Source organism: Phyllobates terribilis, unplaced genomic scaffold (assembly GCF_046119375.1).
Source record: "Phyllobates terribilis strain yellow unplaced genomic scaffold, ASM4611937v1 Scaffold_5__5_contigs__length_657084704, whole genome shotgun sequence".
In the NCBI taxonomy this organism is placed as follows: domain Eukaryota; kingdom Metazoa; phylum Chordata; class Amphibia; order Anura; family Dendrobatidae; genus Phyllobates; species Phyllobates terribilis.
This window is the reverse complement of record NW_027362765.1, coordinates 229,886,447-229,907,089: the sequence shown is the minus strand read 5'-3', so window position 1 is coordinate 229,907,089 and position 20,643 is coordinate 229,886,447. Positions and strand designations below refer to the sequence as shown.

General features: G+C 45.0%; 1 protein-coding gene across 1 annotated transcript in view; it reads right to left on the bottom strand.

Annotated features, from left to right (window-relative positions):
- Positions 1-9,865: 9,865 nt before the first annotated feature.
- Positions 9,866-20,643, bottom strand: part of LOC141272801 (protein-glutamine gamma-glutamyltransferase E-like) — a 47,218-nt gene continuing 36,440 nt past the window's right edge. The window contains exon 5 of the mRNA XM_073683870.1: positions 9,866-13,424. Within this exon, the coding sequence (XP_073539971.1) occupies positions 13,271-13,424 (154 nt within the window). The 3' untranslated portion in view covers positions 9,866-13,270. The remainder of the gene's footprint in view (positions 13,425-20,643) is intronic.

Below are 20,643 nucleotides of genomic sequence, written 5' to 3'. Positions count from 1 at the left end.
TATTAGAATATTTAGGAGAATAACATGATGTAAAAGCTGAGAATCTCAGCTACTTTATATACGCATATGTGAGTGAACCCTAAATGTTATTTTTATATAGGTTGCCTCATCCTTCTTTACACTCTCCACAACTTAAATCTATAATACAGTGAGGAAAATAAGTACACTTCAACTCTGAGAGACAGAATCTAAAAATAAAAATCAGAAAATCACATTGTATGATTTTTAAATAATTCAATTGCATTTTATTCTATGAAATAAGTATTTGATCACCTACCAACCAGCAAGAATTCTGGCTCTTACAAACCTGTTAGTTTTTCCTTAAGAAGCCCTCCTACTCTGCACTCATTACCTGTATTAATTGCACCTGTTTGAACTCGTTACCAGCATAAAAGACACCTGTTCACACACTCAATCACACTCCAACCTATCTACCATGGCCAAGACCAAAGATCTGTTTAAGGACACCATGGACAAAATTGTAGACCTGCACAAAGCTGGGATGGGCTACCAGACAATAGGCAAGCAGCTTGGTGAGAAGCCAACAACTGTTGGCACAATTATTAGAAAATGGAAGAAACACAAGATGACTGTCAATCTTCCTCGGTCTGGGAATCCATGCAAGATCTTGACTTGTGGGGTAAGGATGATTCTGAGAAAGGTCAGGAATAAGTCCAGAACTACACGGGAGGACCTGGTCAATGACCTGAAGAGAGCTGGGACCACAGTCTCAAACATTACCATTAGTAACACACTACACCTTCATGGATTAAAATCCTGCAGGGCAAGCAAGGTCTCCCTGCTCACACCATCACATTGCCAGGCCCGTTTGAAGTTTGCCAATGACCATCTGGATGATCCAGAGGAGGCATGGGTGAAGGTCATGTGGTCAGATGAGACCAAAATAGAACTTTTTGGTAAAAACTCCACTCACCGTGCTTGGAGGAGGAAGAAGGATGAGTACAACCCCCAGAACATCATCCCAACTGTGAAGCATGGTGGGGGTAACATCATACTTTGGGGGTGCTTTTCTGCAAAGGGGAAGGGACGACTGCACCGTATTGAAAGGAGGGTGGATGGGGTCATGTGTCGCGAGATTTTGGCCAACAACCTTCTTCCCTCTGTAAGAGCATTGAAGATGGGTCATGGCTGGGTCTTCCAGCAAGATAATGACCCGAAACACACAGCCAGGGTAACTAAGGAGTGGCTCCGTAAGAAGCACTTCAAGGTCCTGGAGTGGCCTAGCGAGTCTCCAGACCTGAACCCAATAGAAAATCTTTGGAGGGAGCTGAAAATGTAGCCCAACGACAGCCCTGAAACCTGAACGATCTGGAGAAGATCTGTAGAGTGGGCCAAAATCCCTGCTGCTGTATATGCAAACATGGTCAAGAACTACAGGAAATATCTGACCTCTGTAATTGCAAACAAAGGTTTCTGTACGAAATATTAAGTTCTGTTTTTCTATTGTATCAAATACTTATTTCATGCAATAAAATGCAAATTATGTAAAAATCATACAATGTGATTTTCTGTTTTTTATTTTTAGATTCTGTGTCTCACAGTTGTAGTATACCTACGACAAAAATTACAGACCTCTCCATTCTTTATAGGTGGGAAAATCAAAATCGGCAGTGTATGAAACATTTATTTTCCCCACTGTGTATATACACACGTGGTCAAAATTGTTGGTACCCCTCGTTTAATGAAAGAAAAACCCACAATATTCACAGAAATAACTTGAATCTGACAAAAGTAATAATAAATTAAAAATCTTTGAAAATGAACAAATGAAAGTCAGACATTGCTTTTCAACCCTGCTTCCACAGAATTTAAAAAAAATTAAACTCATGAAATAGGTCTGGACAGAAATGATGGTACTCTTAACTTGATATTTTGTTGAACAACCTTTTGAGGCAATCACTGCAATCAAACGATTCCTGTAACTGTCAATGAGACTTCTGCACCTCTCGACAGGTATTTTGGACAACTCCTCATGAGCAAACTGCTCCAGTTGTCTAGTGTTTGAAGGTTGCCTTTTCCAGACGGCATGTTTCAGCTCTTTCCAAAGATGCTCAATAGGATTTAAGTCAGAGCTCATAGAAGGCCACTTCAGAATAGTACAATGTTTTCTTCTTAGCCATTCTTGGGTGTTTTTAGCTGTGTGTTTTGGGTCATTATCCTGTTGCAAGACCCGTGATCTGCCGGGCAGAGACGCCGTTCCCCTCACCGGCCCTGGTCTGGCGTCTTCCGGCTCCCGTCCTGCTGCCGCTATGGCGTGCACTGCGCGCAGCTTCCCGGGCACTGTGCTTATTGCCCGCGCGCTCCCTCCCTCTTAAAATGTCCGCGCACATCATCCTAAAAAGTCCCCGGCCAATGGCCAGAGGAATTAACCTATTTAAAGCACCTCCTCCAATATGGAGGTGCCTGTGCAATGGTTGTTGTTCTGTGTGCTAACACTTGCTTCAGCCCTCAGGTCCCACTACCTGTCTGTCCTGCCCGCCAGTCTGCCTGTCAGTTACCTGCCGTGCCCACCAGCCTGCTTACCTGGAAGCACCTGCCTGTTACCTGTAGTGCATGCCAGCCTGCCTACCTGGAGCACCTGCCTGTTCCCTGTCGTGCCTGCCCGCCAGCCTACCCGGAGCACCGGTCTGGCTATCTGCCGAACCAGCCTGCTTATCTACCCGGACCACCCATCAGCCTTCCTGCCGTGCTCATGCGCTGTACCGGTCAGTTCCTGCCATCTGACCCATGGGAGTCACCTGCTCTCACACAAGGTCGGTCCCAGAGTGGCACCTGGTCCCCCTGTTTGGTCCCTCCCTGGTTCACGGAGTCGATTGAGCCACCTTGCGACTTTGGTCAGACCGAGTAGGTACTTAGTCACGCCCCTCTGGTCCCTCCTTGCACCGAAGCACAGAGGTTCCACCACCCGGACTCGTAACAGTTTGCACAGGCCATGGAGCCCGGTGGCCCCCAGGCTCCTTCACTCTCCGACCTGTACCAGGAGGTCTCACGTCAGAGATCCCAACAGGAAACTATCCTGTCCTATCTGCGGTCTGTCAACTCTCGCCTGAACATGCTGTCCACCCCGTCTGTGTCTGTCTCTAGCCCAGCGGCACCCACTCTGGCGGCACCTCAACCTACTGGTGCTATGGCACCCATCTCTGGACCCCGGCTCTCTGCGCCTCCACGTTTTGGTGGTGACCTCGTCTTATGTCGGGGCTTCCTAAATCAGTGCACGCTGCACTTTGAACTCCTGGCACATCAGTTCCCCTCCGACCGGGCCAAGGTGGCGTTCATCATGTCTCACCTCACCGGGGAGGCATTGGCATGGCTAAACCCTCTGTGGGAGAGAGGGGATCCCCTGGTGTCCGATCTTCCGGCTTTCCTCACTGCCTTCTGGAAGGTCTTCGATAAGCCCGGACGAAAATCTTCTACTGCCTCCACACTTCTCCGTCTCCGCCAAGGGAGTCTCACCGTGGGCCAGTATGCCATACATTTCCGAACCCTCGCATCTGAGCTTGCCTGGAACAATGAGGCCCTGGTGTCCACCTTCTGGGAGGGTCTTTCCGGACGGATCAAGGATGAGCTAGTCAGTCATGACATCCCTTCCACCCTGGACAATCTGGTGTCATTAGCTACCCGGATTGACATCCGTTTTCTGGAACGTGCCAAGGAGACTACCCGGGAGAGAAGATTTCCGCGGCTTGCTCCTGTATTTCAAAAGCCTGCCACTCAATCTGCAATTCCCCGGGCATGTTCGCCAGAGCCCATGCAAATTTACCAAACCTAGATGGTCAAGTCTCGCCAGGAGACACGCCAAGCTGAGGGGAGTTGCTTCTACTGTGGCAGTAAAGAGCATCTGATCCGTTCCTGCCCGGTGAAGTCAGAAACTCCAGTGTCTAGGACCACTTGGAGAGGTCATCCTAGGCAAGAGTAAATCCTCCCCGCCCTTGACTCTATCAGTTTCTATTTCCAGTGGTGAGACCCGCTTCTTTGAGACTGCCCACCTGGATTCCGGAGCCACTGGGAATCTCATTTCACAGGCTGTAGTGCAGCGGTATCAGATTCCCACCATACATCTGGCTGAACTGTTGGCGGTCGCCTCCGTGGATGGGAGGCTTCTTCCGGAGAACATCCTGCTCGTTAAAGAGCCTGTAACCCTTCAGGTGGGAATGCTGCACTCGGAGAAGATCTCCTTTTGTGTGCTGTCCGGTCTCTCTCACTCCCTCTTGCTTGGTCTACCCTGGTTACCGAGACATGAACCCATCCTGAATTGGAGATCTGGTGAAGTGCTCCATTTGGGTCAGGAATGCCATGTGTCCTGTCTGGTTCCGGTCCGTCCAGCTCGACCTCCGTCTACTCCGATTAATCTACCTGGTCTGCCAGCACCCTACTGGTCCTATGCAGACGTCTTTGACAAAAAGGACGCAGAGACACTACCACCTCATAGGCCGTATGATTGCCCCATCGACCTGGTACCTGGTGCTTCTCCTCCCCGCGGGCGTATCTACCCCTTGTCGCTGGCTGAGACCCAGGCCATGTCTGAGTACACAGAAGAAAATCTTGCTAGGGGATTCATCCAGAAATCTACCTCCCCGGCTGGAGCGGGATTCTTCTTCGCTAAAAAGAAAGATGGCTCACTACGTCCTTGTATCGATTACAGGGGCCTTAACCAGATTACCATAAAAAATAAGTACCCCCTGCCTCTCATCTCTCAGCTGTTCGACTGCCTTAAAGGTGCGAAGATCTTCACCAAGCTCGATGTTCGTGGGGCGTACAATTTGGTCCGGATCCGCCAGTGAGACGAGTGGAAGATGGCATTCAACACCCGGGATGGTCACTACGAGTACCGCGCGATGCCCTTTGGTATCTGTAATGCTCCAGCCGTCTTCCAGGAGATAGTTAATGACATCTTCCGTGATCTCCTGTATTCTTGCATGGTGGTGAACCTGGACGATATCTTGGTCTTCTCTTTGGATCTGCCCACACACCGGAGGGATGTTCGTCAGGTTCTGCCAAGGCTCCGGCAGAATTGCCTATACGCAAAATTCGAGAAATGACTCTTCAAGCAGTCCTCCCTTCCTTTCCTGAGCTATATTATCTCTGAGACTGGTCTGTGGATGGACCCCGAGAAGGTCTCGGACGTCTTAAAGTGGTCCCGGAGGGGTTGAAGGTGATTCAGCGATTCCTTGGCTTCGCAAATTATTACCGCCTCTTCAGCCCTCATTTCTCCTCCTGGACCGCTCCCATCTCCGCGCTCACCCCTAAGGGAGCAAATCCCAGGAAATGGACTTCCGAAGTGGAGGAGCCCTTTGTCTCCTTAAAACAAGCTTTCTCCTCCGCTCCTGTGCTGCACCGTCTGGATTGCAACAAGCAGTTCTTCCTGGAGGTTGATGCATCCTCCTCCGGATGCAGATCTGTGCTCACCCAGAAGTCCCTGTCCGGGAGAATGGTAACCTGCGGCTTCTTCTCCAAGCTCTTCTCCTCGTCCGAGCGCAACTACTCCATTGGAGAGCGCGAGTTGCTAGCCATCATATTGGCGCTGGAGGAGTGGCGTTACTTGCTGGAGGGGGCTCTGCACCCGGTGGTCATCTACACTGACCACAAAAACCTTGCCTATCTGCAGAACGACCAAAGACTTAATCCGCGTCAGTCTAGGTGGTCTTTATTCTTTGCTCGATTCTGCTTCACCCTACATTACCGTCCGGCAGACAAGAACATTAAAGCTGACGCTTTATCGCGCTCGTTCCTGTCCACCGACCAAGAGGAGGAGCCTCTACATATTGTCGACCCCTCCAAAGTGATGACTGTGCCTCTGTTTGACCTGTCTCTTCTTCCACCCAGTAAGACCTTTGTGGCAGTTCCAGATCGTAAGAAGGTTCTACTCTGGGGCCATTCATCCAAACTAGCTGGTCATGCTGGTCAGAGCAAGACCTTTCTGCTCATCGCCTGACATTACTGGTGCATTCCCTGCGCAAGGATGTTGCGGACTTCGTGGCAGGATCCTCCTGTGCCCGTAACAAGGTTCCCCGGCACCTTCCATCCGGCCGTCTCCTTCCTCTTCCCGTGCCTGCCGCTCCGTGGCAACACATGGCTATGGACTTCATTACGGATCTTTCTGTTTCTGCCGGTTGTACAGTCATTTGGGTGGTCGCTGACCGCTTTTCGAAAATGGCCCACTTCATCCCTCTGCCTGGTCTTCCGTCTGCATCTGTGCTGGCTAAGGACTTCATCCATCACATCTTTCGTCTTCACGGCCTACCCCTCCGCATTGTGTCTGATCGCGGGGTTCAGTTCACTTCACGCTTCTGGAGAGCTAGGTGCAAGCTGCTGGATGTCTCCTTGGATTTTTCCTCTGCTTATCACCCGCAATCCAATGGTCAAGTGGAACGTATCAACCAGGTCCTTACTAGCTTTCTCCGGCACTTCGCCAATGCTCACCATAACGTTTGGGTTGAGCTCCTGCCCTGGGCCGAGTTCTCCTATAATAACCATGAGAGCGAGTCTTCTTCTAAATCCCCGTTCTTTGTGGTCTACGGTCAACACCCCCGGATTCCTTTTCTCGTCTCCTCTTCAGTGGACAATCCTGCCGCGGAGTCTCTTGTCAGCGAATTTTCAGCTATTTGGGAAGACACCAGATCCACATTTCTTCAGTCTTCCGAGCGGATGAAGAGACATGCTGATAAGAGACGTCTGGATCCACCTCAATTCTGTCCGGGAGACAAGGTCTGGCTTTCCTCCAAATATGTTCGTCTCAAGATACCTTCCTATAAGTTGGGCCCGCGGTTCATCAGTCCGTTCGAGGTTCTGAACCAAATCAATCCCGTGGCCTACAAGCGGAAACTCCCGGCCACCTTACGAATTCCCAACTCCTTTCATGTATCCCTCCTCAAACCTGTTGTCCTTAATTCCTTCTCTGACGATCCAGGTGCTACTCCAGCTCCGGTCTCTGAGGACGTCTTTGAGGTAGAAAACATTTTGACCACCAAGAGGGTAAGAGGAAAGACTTTCTTTCTTGTGGATTGGAAAGGGTTTGGCCCGGAGGAGAGGTCTTGGGAACCCAGAGAGAACATTCATGCTCCTCATCTTCTTGAAAAATTTCTTTCGGGCTTAAAGAAGAGGGGGCGTAAAGGGGGTGGTACTGTAGCAGGCAGAGATGCCGTTCCCCTCACCACCGCGGCCCTGGTCCGGCGTCTTCTGGCTTCTGTCCTGCTGCTATGGCGCGCACTGTGAGCACCTTCCCAGGCACTGTGCTTAGGGCGCGCGCGCGCTCCCTCCCTCTTACAGGGGCTGCGCGTGTCATCCTAAAAAGTACCCGGCCAATGGCCGGAGGACTTCCCCTATTTAAAGCACCTCCTCCAATATGGAGGTGCCTGTGCAATGGTTGTTGTTCTGTGTGCTAACACTTGCTTCAGCCCTCAGGTCCTGCTGCCTGTCTGTCCTGCCCGCCAGTCTGCCTGTCAGTCCTGCCCTCAAGTCTGCCTGTCAGTCCTGCTCACTAGTCTGCCTGCCAGTTATCTGCTATGCCCGCCAGCCTGCTTACCTGGAAGCACCTGCCTGTTACCTGTAGTGCATGCCAGCCTGCCTACCTGGAGCACCTGCCTGTTCCCTGTCGTGCCTGCCCGCCAGCCTACCCGGAGCACCCATCTGGCTATCTGCCGAACCAGCCTGCTTATCTACCCGGACCATCCGTCAGCCTTCCTGCCGTGCTCATGCGCTGTACCGGTCAGTTCCTGCCATCTGACCCATAGGAGTCACCTGCTCTCACACAAGGTGGGTCCCAGAGTGGCACCTGGTCCCCCTGCTCGGTCCCTCCCTAGTTCCATGAGTCGATTGAACCGCCGTGCGACCTTGGTCAGGCAGAGTAGGTTCTTAGTCACGCCCCTCTGGTCCCTCCTTGCACCGAAGCACAGAGGTTCCACCACCCGGACTCGTAACACTCTCTGACACTGGGCAGCACATTTCTCTCTAGAATCCCTTGATAGTCTTGAGATTTCATTGTACCCTACACAAATTCAAGACAAACTGTGCCACATGCAGCAAAGCAGCCCCAGAACATAACAGAGCCTCCTCCATGTTTCACAGTAGGGACAGTATTCTTTTCTTGATATGCTTCATTTTTCTGTCTGCGAACAGAGAGCTGATGTGCCTTGCCAAAAACTTCCATTTTTGTCTCATCTGTCCATAGGACATTCTTCCAGAAGGTTTGTGGCTTGTCAACATATAGTTTGGCAAATTCCAGTCTGGCTTTTTTATGATTTTTTTTTCAACAATGGTGTTCTCCTTGGTCGTCTCCCATGAAGTCCACTTTGGATCAAACAACGATGGATGGTGCGATCTGACACGGATGTTCCTTGAGCTTGAAGTTCACCTTTAATCTCTTTAGAAGTTATCATGGGCTCTTTTGTTACCATTCGTATTATCCGTCTCTTTGATTTGTCATCAATTTTCCTCCTGCGGCCACGTCCAGGGAGGTTGGCTACAGTCCCATGGATCTTACATTTCTGAATAATATGTGCAACTATAGTCACAGGAATATCAAGCTGCTTGGAGATGGTCTTATAACCTTTACATTTAACATGCTTGTCTATAATTTTCTTTCTAATCTCCTGAGACAACTCTTTCCTTTGCTTCCTCTGGTCCATGTTGAGTGTGGTACACACCATGTCAACCAAACAGCACAGTGAGTATCTGTAGCCCTATATACAGGCCCACTGACTGATTACAAGATTGTAGACACCTGTGATGCTAATTAGTGGACACAACTTGATTTTACATGTCCCTTTTGTCACATTACTTTCAGCGGTACCATCATTTCTGTCCAGGCCTATTTCATGAGTTTAATTTTTTTTTAAATTCTGTGGAAGCAGGGTTGAAAAGCAATGTCTGACTTTCATTTGTTCATTTTCATAGATTTTTAATTTATTACTTTTGTCAGACTCAAGTTATTTCTGTGACTATTTGGGGTTTTTCTATCGTTAAACGAGAGGTACCAACAATTTTGACCACGTGTGTGTGTATATATCAGTAAGCAAATTTTGACCCAAGCCATTCTTGTGGAAAGATGTGCGCTTTCCATATTTTTCAAAAGTAGGCCAGTAGCCAGATTTCTGATTTGTGTCTGTTGCAAAAATAATCACAAACTCATCCTAGTAAAAAGGTGGCATAAAAAAAGTGGAGTACCATCTCTACACAGAAGTGTAATATCTTTAGATGCCCCAAATTTATTCCCCAAAAGTAAGATAAACTTGACAGAAATAATGGCAATGCAGCTACAAGGAAAGGTAGCTTTAAAAAGTCCCCTCATAATAATTCCCCCTCTTAATTATTATTGTGGAGTAAAGTGCCCTATATTTATTAAGAGGCATCAGCCATTAAATAATTTTGTTACATCTTTGCCAGTCTATGAGTCAAAAAAGTAAATCACATTAACCCCTTCCTCCTGAAACAGTGAATTTCCATTTTTGCTTTTTAATTTTTTCTTCTCCTTCTTCCAAGAGCCATCATTATTTGTCCGTCGCCATAGCCAGATGAGGGCTTGCTCTTTGTGGGCCGTGCTGTAATTTTGAATGACACTATTTATTGTTCTATATGATGTACTGAAAAACAGGAAAAAGTTCCAAGTGGGTTGAAATGGTGAAAAAAAAATGAAATACCACAATTGCTTTTTGGTATTTGTTTTCATGGCGCTCAGTGTGTAACGGTGCCCAGGGCGGTAGCTACTACTTTTGTGCCCTGGCACGCTACAGAAAAATGGGGTTCCTGGGTGTGTGTGGTGATATTGCAGTGGACACCTTCATGTTCAGCCCTGTCACAGTCTGCATGACGCCGGACCCCTTTATCCCCAAGATTAGAAAACCAGACATTTGATTAAAAACACAGTTTATTTTACTAACAAACTGGCAGACAAAGGATAGCAGGGAATACATTTGTTGTTCACTTCTGCATCGGACAGGGGCACGTGCTTAATGGTTACTGGCGACAGCACATTACTTGTGATGAGCATTGCTGAAAGTTCACAGTTTAAGCAGAGAACCTCCATAATACTAGTGTAGCGCCATCCGGGTCAATGTGTTTCGCCATGATGCTGCACTTGGACTAATCTTTCCCTGGGAACAGACATAGAGGAGATTCTCCCAATATCGTCTTCCGATTCATGTCCAAACCCGCTGACATCGTCTCACTGACAGCAGCTATCAGGTCTGTCCAGCACTAGGACAGTTCCCACTAAGTCTTCGAAAGATGTTCCTGTATTCTCTCCCTGTAGGTACTCTGACTTGCCTGTGTAAATGAGAGCACTGCCGCCACTGAAGTGCTGTTGATGAGTCTTACTTTCTTTGCCACTGGTTCACACACACCCAATGATGATCTTCTACTTCCCTGGGGGTGTCCTGTTCTGTCTCTCTCTCAGTCTTAAAGGGGTATTCCCATCTCAGAGATTCTATCCCAATATGTAGTAGGTTTAATAATAATAATAATAATAATAATAATAATAATGTTATCAAATATCTACAATTAGAATAATATAATAGTTCTTCTGATTTGCTATGTCACTTATCCCATGTGCAGGGCATTGCCGTAGCTTATCCATGGTTATGATCACTCATATAGTGTTAGTTAGGTATGCATGGTTACGACTACTAACAACTAAGCTACTGCAATGCCTTGCATATGGGGTAAGCAACATAGCGAATCAGAAGAATTATACTACATTTCTAATTTTAGGTATTTGCTAATATTATTAATATTACACCTACTACATATTAGGATAGGATCTCTGAGATGGGATTACCCCTTTAACTCCCTTCCTTTTTCTTGTCACTAACCCACAATCTCCAATCCTCCTTCCAAATATGGGCCGGCCTTACAGTTAACCCTGTTTTCCAAGCTAACAGAAACTGCAGCTACAAAAGGATATCTTTTGAATACATTACAGTAAAATACATGTATAAATATGTTTAAACCACAGTAATGTCAGAGGAGTGGAACGCCATCCTCACCACACTCACAAGTGTATGTTAAAAATAACCTGGTAACTTGATTCTCCAGATCAATGCTAGTACGGTTATACTGAACTTGTACCGTTTTTGTTTTAAAGTGATAAAAAAATAAGAATAAAAAAATAAATAAAAATTAGTTAATAGTTTGAGTTGCCATTTTATGATACCGGCATCTTTTATATTTTTGTCAATGAAGCTATGTGTTTTCTATGTGGAATGCTGTAGTTTTTATTTGCACCATACAATGTTTTGAAAGCTTTTTATTACATTTTTGGAGTAGGTGCAGAAATCTGAAAATGACAATTATGACATTTGGAGTTTTTATGGCTTTTTCTCTATGGGATAGATAATTTTATATTTTAATTGAATGAACTTTTGCAGACAAGGCTTTACCAAATATATTTATTTTTTTTCCTTTCTAAAATATTTTATTGAGAAACGGTGGGATTAAAACTTTTTATTTTATTGTTAAACTTCTTTTTTTAAGTCACTCTAGGAGTCTTGAACTGTGATCATTTAATCAATTGTACTATACACTGCAATTGTTCAATTGTCCCAACATTTAATATAACATTCACTGTATACATAATAATTACCATTATAAGTGCTGTTAAAATAATAGAATATAAACAATTTTGTGAGTTCTAACTTTTACTTACATAATATGGTGCGCAAAGTGTTCAAAGCATATAGCAACCTACACTTTCTCCTAAAAGACTGAGAGCTGGTGGACACATATACTCAGTCACTCTCCTTCCACTTTTTGTAAAAAAAAAAGAGCATAGCCCTCATGGTATCATGGCAGTATAAGCGACGACAAGTAAAAAGGGACTACATTGTCAGCTGCCAGAGAGGGAAGGAGACTTATTTTGTCCCTCCTAGCAATACCGATTAACATTATCAAAAGGACACAAATACAGCTCCCAGCTTCATAGCTGGACTTTTTGAAGATAATCCCAAATCATTTATGGGATGTTTCTTACAGAAAATTTGCAAAGTTGCTTCATTTTTCATTCTAGATGCACCATAGAAGTAACATTTCTCCTTGTGGAGAGTGACATGCTAAGCACGTCAAAGTGAGGAGACTTTTCAAGCTTTCCCAGAGTAGCATTGCGGCTTGAAAAGTCTCCTCACTTTGACGTGCTTAGCATGTCGCTCTCCGCAAGGAGAAATGTTACTTCTTAGACACTGGTCTGACACCTCTCACCCAGCCAAACCAGAACTCACACTTTGCTCTGACGAGGGGTAGTACCCCGAAACACAGTGTCTGCAAATTGAGGTGCTGGTCTTAGCTTTTATCCTAAGTCATGTGACAAGTCTCGTTAAAGGGTCAATATTGACTTTTAGGATTGCTACTTCCTATAGGTGGCGCTATAGTTCTAGTTCTCTTCCTTTCTGAAGAGACAATTTGCATAGATGCACCATAAAAATGGTTGCAAAGGTGAATATTTCCTTTTAATGGAGAGAGTTTTGAACAGGGATGACAAGGGCCCACCAGTAACACTGATTCTGGGGGCCCGCTCTACAGCTAAATGCAAATATTACCTGATGCTTTTTCTCAAATTTCCTGCCAACACCTTCTCCATACATTTGAATGGAAAGATGACTGTGTTGAGCTTGTAGACATTTCTCCACTGAAGTATTTGGGGGATTAAGTGGAATGGAATTGATGGACTCTCATCCTCCTGATACGTGATGATCCCAGTGGTGGCAGATGGTCTGCCTGTCTGTCGTGCATCAAGTATAATGCCCCAAGCAATGCTCATGTATGGGCTTTTTCCTGCACATGGTTCTCTGGGTGATTCACCTCTTCCCCAGAGGGACTAGTCTAAGCCTGAGTGGAGGCATGCATTTTTCTCTATATAGACCAGCCATTTCTGGATCAGAGAGTTGGAACTGGACATCTATAAAATTACTTGTCTAGTGGTCAGGATTAGTGAGAGGGAAGGAGATGTGCTCTTAATATTCCATATAGAACATAGGTTGGTGGTTTCTCACTTTTTCTGGTTCGTAAAGAACTGTTGTTGATAATGCAGAAAAAATCAGAAAGATTGTGAACTTCATGAAGCTGATAAGATCTGATGAGCTACCTATAAATGTAGTCCAAAATGCGTTTACTAGCATCCTGGGAATTGTCCTGCTGTCAGGATACCTTCTACTGCTTGTAGGGGAAGGGATGGTGTCTAACATAATGTGTGGAAAGCTGCTGAAATACAGGCATACATTATAAATTAACTTGCAGTGTTCGACATGTAATTGCTATAAATAAATTATTCGGCATCTTGAACATCTATCTCCAGATATCCTTTGGCATTCTGGATCTTGTTACTTGTAAAATCCACCAACAGATGTTTGATCCCAGCCTTATATGGATGTATTGTCATGGGAATTGTAGTGGTCTCGTTTGGTTTTACGGAGGCCCCCCTAAAAAAAATTAAATATTAATTTACATATATATATGCACAATGAACACAAAAATCACACATTTTAATGACTAGTTTTAGATATTTATGCTGCCTGTTCATATAGGTTGGGCATTAGAGGAACTTTTGCCCGTGAAGTGTGACATCACAAGTATGGTGGCACACAGAATCTGATCGTCTTTAAGAGTTATAGGCTGTCCATATACCTCCATAAAGTAGCTGAAAGTAAGCTTTCAGGGGAGAATATCTTTATTGGCAACTAAAGGGGTATTTCCATATTTAGACGATATCACTTATTCATAGGATGGTTAACTTGTTAAGCTTTGGTGCTCTGCACAGACACATTGGAATGGAGTGGTGACCGGACATATGCACTGTGGCGCCCCTGCTGCACATTGGTGCCACAGAACCTAGAAGGGTGCATAGATGGATTTCTCCACAAGAGGCCCTCACTACATGCAAACACCTTCACCTTCTACCTCATACCAGCAGAGGGAGCCTTGATAGGGATATATAAAGGGAAGGTGGAGCCAGGCAGCTCAGTCAGTGTTCAGTCTGCAGAGAGACACGATGTAGCTGCACGCAGGCTGCTGTGTGAGGCAAGCTAGGCCTCCAGCAGCCTTGAAACCTAGTGAGGGCCCCGAGCGGCCGAAGGCAAGTGGAACTAAGGGGGCAGAGGAGCTTAACCAGCTCACCCCAGTATATATACCGGACACCGGGTCGGCGCCTACAGGGATCTTTATGACCCGTAGGAACAACCGGAATCCCTGGAGAACTACAAGTCCCAGGTTAACCAACCGCTGACCACAGCAACAGGGTTAGGTACCACTAAGGCTCCAGCGACCCGGAATAGTGGGAACCAGGAGAAAACCCTACCGCCAGGTCAGTAGGTACAAGAAGGAAGCAGTAAGCAAGCCAGGCCTAGCTCCAGGCAGGCACGAAGCTTAGAGAGTAAAAGACACAGATCAGGAAGCCTTACACCCGCTCACTGGGGAGAGTCCAGAAATGTACCCTTCGCCCTGAGTGCCCTGGACCGTACCTGCATCACCACCAGTAAAGGTATTGAAGTTTGCCCTTGTGTGTGTGCCTGTACTTCCTCTGGGACCGTCCTGCCGTCTCTCTCCTGTTTCCACCATCTTTCTACACCTCTACACTGCCCTGAGGCCTGCTCCACCTGTGGGGAGCCGTTCCATCATAGCTGCCCCTAACATCAGCCTCAGTGGACTGTCGCAGCACTGGTAACCTCTTACCAGAATCCACAGGTGGCGTCACGAATTATTCTAAAACCCCTATAAATATAATCATTCCCCATTTTGTTGACCGCCCTGGGCCACGGACTGGGCCAGCCACCGTGATTTCCCCCAAGCATCTGAAGGCGCGACTGTCGAGTACCCCACGGCCCTGGGGGCGCGTCAGCACCACCACTCCATTCACTCTATATGGAATTGCCTGAGACTTGACTTTTTCCAGCAATGCCATAGACAATGAATGGAGCGCTGGTTCACAAGTCTGGTTGCCATTTCAATCAGACACTGCTCTACAGAATCCCATTCTCAGGATAGATGAGGGTCCCAGCAATCACGCCCGCACCGATCAGCAAGTTATCACTTATGGTATGACTAGGTAATAACTTAATTAGCCAACTTCATTGGCTGTGTAGTCAAGTCAGTGAGCTGTCAATAAAGCAGAAGAAGATTGTGCTAGCCAGGGAAAAGACCTTGGGAGGCAGAGGCTTTGGCACATGTTAAGCAATTTAGCTTCATTTGAACAATGAATAAACCATTTTTTCAGTAATGGAGCAATGAATTGCTAAAATGGAATCAGTCAGCAGGTTTTTGCTATTTGAGAGCAGCTTGATGTAGAGGCAGAGACCATGATTCTAGTGATTTGTCACTTACTGGGCTGCTTGTTATAGTTTCAATAAAATTCAATTGTTTTATCAGCTGGAAATTATCACTAGAGGACTAGTTGTCTTGAGCCATGTAGCCATCCTGCTCTATGTAACCCGCTCCCACCACTGATTTGCAACTTTCTGTTTATGCACAGTGTACACAGAAAGCTGCCAATCAGTGGTGTGGGCGGGGTTATACAGAGCTCAGCATTCAGAGAACTGCTAGAACTGCAGCAGAGAAAACAGGGATTTTATCAAAACTACAACAAACAGTCCAGTAAGTGATGCATCGCTGGAATCAGGGTCTCTATTCCTACATCATGCTTCTCTAAGATGTGGTAGCAAGAACGTGGTGACAGATTCCCTTTAATAAATCATACCATAAATGTATATCTTACAATAGCTTGTACAGAGCTGTTATATAGCCACGTCCATAAGCCCTTGTACATCTAAGGTATAGAATTTCTCATTTTCAGTTGTCTTTCAGCAAGCGGTTGGGAACTAGCTGCTATATCTGACATAGACAATAGTCACAGACATGAGGGATTCCTACTCTCCTGACGAGGACATTTTACAGGAGTACTGTACCTCCCAACTTTTGAAGATCAGAAAGAGGGACAGATGATGCGGCACTCATAGTGCGTCACGGCAAATTTTTGGCCACGCCCCTGGCCACACCCCAACCAATGCCCATTTACCATTGCTCTCTCCCCCCCAGCAGTAGGAGTTGTCAGAGGGGCAGTGGCAGTGAGGGAAATTCAGCAGACGCTCGAGACTGCAAAGCGTAGCCACAAATCCAGGCCAGTTGGGACTAGAGATGAGAGGATTGATTCATGGGTCTCCGGTCCAGCATCCAGGTCAGTGGTACCTGGTAGCTTGACGGGAACTTCTTACCTTCTGGCGTCCCTGGTGCGGCTTTTGATCACTTGACCACCTATAGCTGGCGGGACGTCATCTGTGCGTCCTGCTCATCTCTAGTTGGGACCTGTGGATTATTTTTTGTTCCTTTGTTCACAGTTGGAGCCGCCAGAACTTTCTCATCTAAGGCCGTATTCACACGTTGCAGAAATACTGTGTTTTTTTGTTTTCTGCACCAAACTACACAATAACAATCTCCTCCCCCTTATTTGATGCGTTTTTGGTGACCACGTTTTTAATGTGTTTTTTTTTTATAGTACAGAAAAGCTTTGATTCTGCCCTTCATAAAGTATCTGCAGTTTTTTACATGCATTTTTTTAAGGCTCCACATAAAAGACAAGAGAGAAAAAAAAGCACCAAAATTGCACAGTTCTGCTGCGTATTTAGACTACAGCGGGCGCAGTTTTCATGAAATCACGTCCACTTTGCTTGGACAGTTAAACACTGTAGAATTTTTGTGCAAAAAAAAAAAGCAGCAAAGAAACCCAGCATTTACGCTACATGTGAACAAGGTCTAAATTTTGAAGCAAAGTGGATGTGATTCCATGAAATCTCCACCCTCTGTGGTCTGAAGACGCTGCTGAACTCTGCAGTGTTGGTGCATTTTTTCTCTATAGGCTTCTTCTGAAAAAAAAAAAAAAAAAATGCATTAAAAAACCCATTGTTGCATTTTTAAGCTCAAAATCAAAGCTTTTCTGTACTATTAAAAAAGCGCTAAAAACTCTGCTGCATCTTACTAACCATTTCTTTTTCTTTAATACAGACTATTATAAAGTTTTTATTAGAACTCAACAAACAGTATTTTGCAATATTTCCGTCCTCCCAGTGGCTGATCAGCTGTCCGAGTTTACGCAGTTCCTGTCATCATAAGAGGTCCCCCAACTCCCCACCCCCAGTGTGCACAAAGTACTCTCCCCCACACACACACAGGTTTGACAGCTTAGCTTGACGTCGGCCATGATGCTCCGTTGACAGAGCAGAGTGGAAGAGGAAGAGCTGCTCTGTTGTACAAGAGGTGAAATGAAGCAGGGGAATGGCAGTCTGAGTCGGCAGAGATAGTCTCTGTGCAGAACAGACTGGTAGTTAGTAACTACCTGCCTGTAAGTTGTTGGCCCCATGCACACAAATAATAAAAGTCATGATGTGAATGAACTAAGAGAAATTTCGTAGCAACATTGCCATCTGCTGGTAACAGTTGAGAGTGACGCATAGCTACAGAATTTTTTTTGCTGCAAATTACAAAATTATTACCATCTTGGAATATTGTTCATATGCTGTTCATCAGATATCAACATCAATATTATATTAGCTAAATCTATTATTAGTAGCCCCTTCGTGTCATGGCCATTTTTCCTACCCATTCTTTGAAGAGTGGTAACTTTTATTTTTTCCATTAACGTTATTGTGCAAGGATTTGTTTTTTTTCCAGGGTGAGTTCTAGACGTGAATAAAGTCATACACTTTACTATAAAATGTACTTGGAAACGGGAAAAATTCTATGTCAGGTAAAATTGGTTGCTCGGGTTTTGTCTTTGCCTTGTTCATGGTGGGGTAAAAATTGCCTGGTGACTTCTGGTCGATATGATTATGGCAATACTAAATTTTTTCTTAAAAATATTGTTCTGTTTTAATTATTTCTGGCCTTTTTTTTAATTTTTTTAAATGGATTGGTGACAACATTTTCTGAGACCCTTAACTTTTTTAATTTACCGTTGATCAACTTCTATTGATTATTTTATTTTTAAAGGAGAAGAGGTGATGAAAAATGGCAATTGTCATTTTTTTAACCCCTTCACTACCTTGCAATTTTTAGTTTTTTCTTCTTCTTCCAAGAGCCATAACTTTTTTTTTCCCCATTCACACAGCCATATGAGGACTTGATTTTTTTGCGGGACGGGTTGTACTTTTGAATGACACCATTCATTTTATCATGTGATGCACTGGAAAATGGAAAACAAAATCCATTTGCGTTGAAATTGAAAAAAACTGCAGTTCCACAATTGTTTTTTTGGGTTTTAGTTCACTATATGGTAAAACTGACTGAGCAATATGATTCTCTAGGTTGATTTGAGTATGCAGACACCAAACATGTATCGTTTTTATTTCACTTGGTGAAAACATTTTTGGTACTCGGTAAGAATTTTTCTTTTGCTAGCGCTGCCGTTTTAGAGACCCGTAACAATTCCATTTTTACGGATATGGGGCTGTGTGATGGCTCATTTTTTGTTTCCTGAGATGATGTTTTTACTGATACCATTTTGGGTTAGATACAATGTTTTGATCGCCTCCTATTGCATTTTATTGCAATGTTGCGGCGGCCAAAAAAATGATATTCTGGACTTTCGATTTTTTTGTTACGCCGTTTACTGATAGGATTAATTTATTTTATATTTTGTTCTTTTTTTCTTAATTGTTTTGTTTTTTTTGTTCATATTTTCAAAACTTTTTTTTTCCACTTTTCACTGTATTTAATAGTCCCCTTAGGGGACTTGATGCTGCGATAGTCTGTATAGCAGAAATCACAATCAGCTATGAATGTGGGAATGCAGGCAATGCGACAGAGTTCACAGGCAGATCATAATGACAGGCATGTGGGTCATCAGCAGACCCCCGGCTGTCGTGACAAACTAGCGGCACCTCGCAATCATGTGACTGGTTCTTCAGTGGGCGGGATGAATGACAGCTTACGGCTGGCGTGTGTTAAATCCTGCTGTCAGTGATTGACCGCAGGGCTTACCTAGTTAACAGCCAGGGGTGGAGCACCATTGTTTGAGGCACTTGATGACTGACTAAATCAAGGAAAAATGCGGGCTCGGTGTGTGAGCCCGCATCAAAGTCAGGGACACTACCTTTGACGTATACAGTACAGACCAAAAGTTTGGACACACCTCATTTAAAGATTTTTCTGTATTTTCATGACTATGAAAATTGTACATTCACACTGAAGGCATCAAAACTATGAATTAATACACGTGGAATTATATACTTAACAAAAAAGTGTGAAACAACTGAAAATATGTCTTATATTCTAGGTTCTTCAAAGTAGCCACCTTTTGCTTTGATGATTGCTTTGCACACTCTTGGCATTCTCTTGATGAGCTTCAAGAGTTAGTCACCAGAAATGGTCTTCCAACAATCTTGAAGGAGTTCCCAGAGATGCTTAGCACTTGTTGGCACTTTTACCTTCACTCTGCGGTCCAGCTCACCCCAAACCATCTCGATTGGGTTCAGGTCTGGTGACTGTGGAGGCCAGGTCATCTGGCGTAGCACCCCATCACTCTCCTTCTTGGTCAAATAGCCCTTACACAGCCTGGAGGTGTGTTTGGGGTCATTGTCCTGTTGAAAAATAAATGATGGTCCAACTAAACGCAAACCGGAGGGAATAGCATGCCGCTGCAAGATGCTGTGGTAGCCATGCTGGTTCAGTATGCCTTCAATTTTGAATAAATCCCCAACAGTGTCACCAGCAAAGCACCCCCACACCATCACACCTCCTCCTTCATGCTTCACGGTGGAAACCAGGCATGTAGAGTCCATCCGTTCACCTTTTCTGCATCGCACAAAGACACGGTGGTTGGAACCAAAGATCTCAAATCTGGACTTATCAGACCAAAGCACAGATTTCCACTGGTCTAATGTCCATTCCTTGTGTTCTTTAGCCCAAACAAGTCTCTTCTGCTTGTTGCCTGTCCTTAGCAGTGGTTTCCTAGCAGCTATTTTACCATGAAGGCCTGCTGCACAAAGTCTCCTCTTAACAGTTGTTGTAGAGATGTGTCTGCTGCTAGAACTCTGTGTGGCATTGACCTGGTCTCTAATCTGAGCTGCTGTTAACCTGCAATTTCTGAAGCTGGTGACTCGGATAAACTTATCCTCAGAAGCAGAGGTGACTCTTGGTCTTCCTTTCCTGGGGCGGTCCTCATGTGAGCCAGTTTCTTTATAGCGCTTGATGGTTTTTGCAACTGCACTTGGGGGCACTTTCAAAGTTTGCCCAATTTTTCGGACTGACTGACCTTCATTTCTTAAAGTAATGATGGCCACTCGTTTTTCTTTACTTAGCTGCTGTTTTCTTGCCATAATACAAATTCTAACAGTCTATTCAGTAGGACTATCAGCTGTGTATCCACCTGACCTCTGCACAACACAACTGATGGTCCCAACCCCATTTATAAGGCAAGAAATCCCACTTATTAAACCTGACAGGGCACACCTGTGAAGTGAAAACCATTTCCGGTGACTACCTCTTGAAGCTCATCAAGAGAATGCCAAGAGTTTGCGAAGCAGTCATCAAAGCAAAAGGTGGCTACTTTGAAGAACCTAGAATATAAGACATATTTTCAGTTGTTTCACACTTTTTTGTTAAGTATATAATTCCACATGTGTTAATTCATAGTTTTGATGCCTTCAGTGTGAA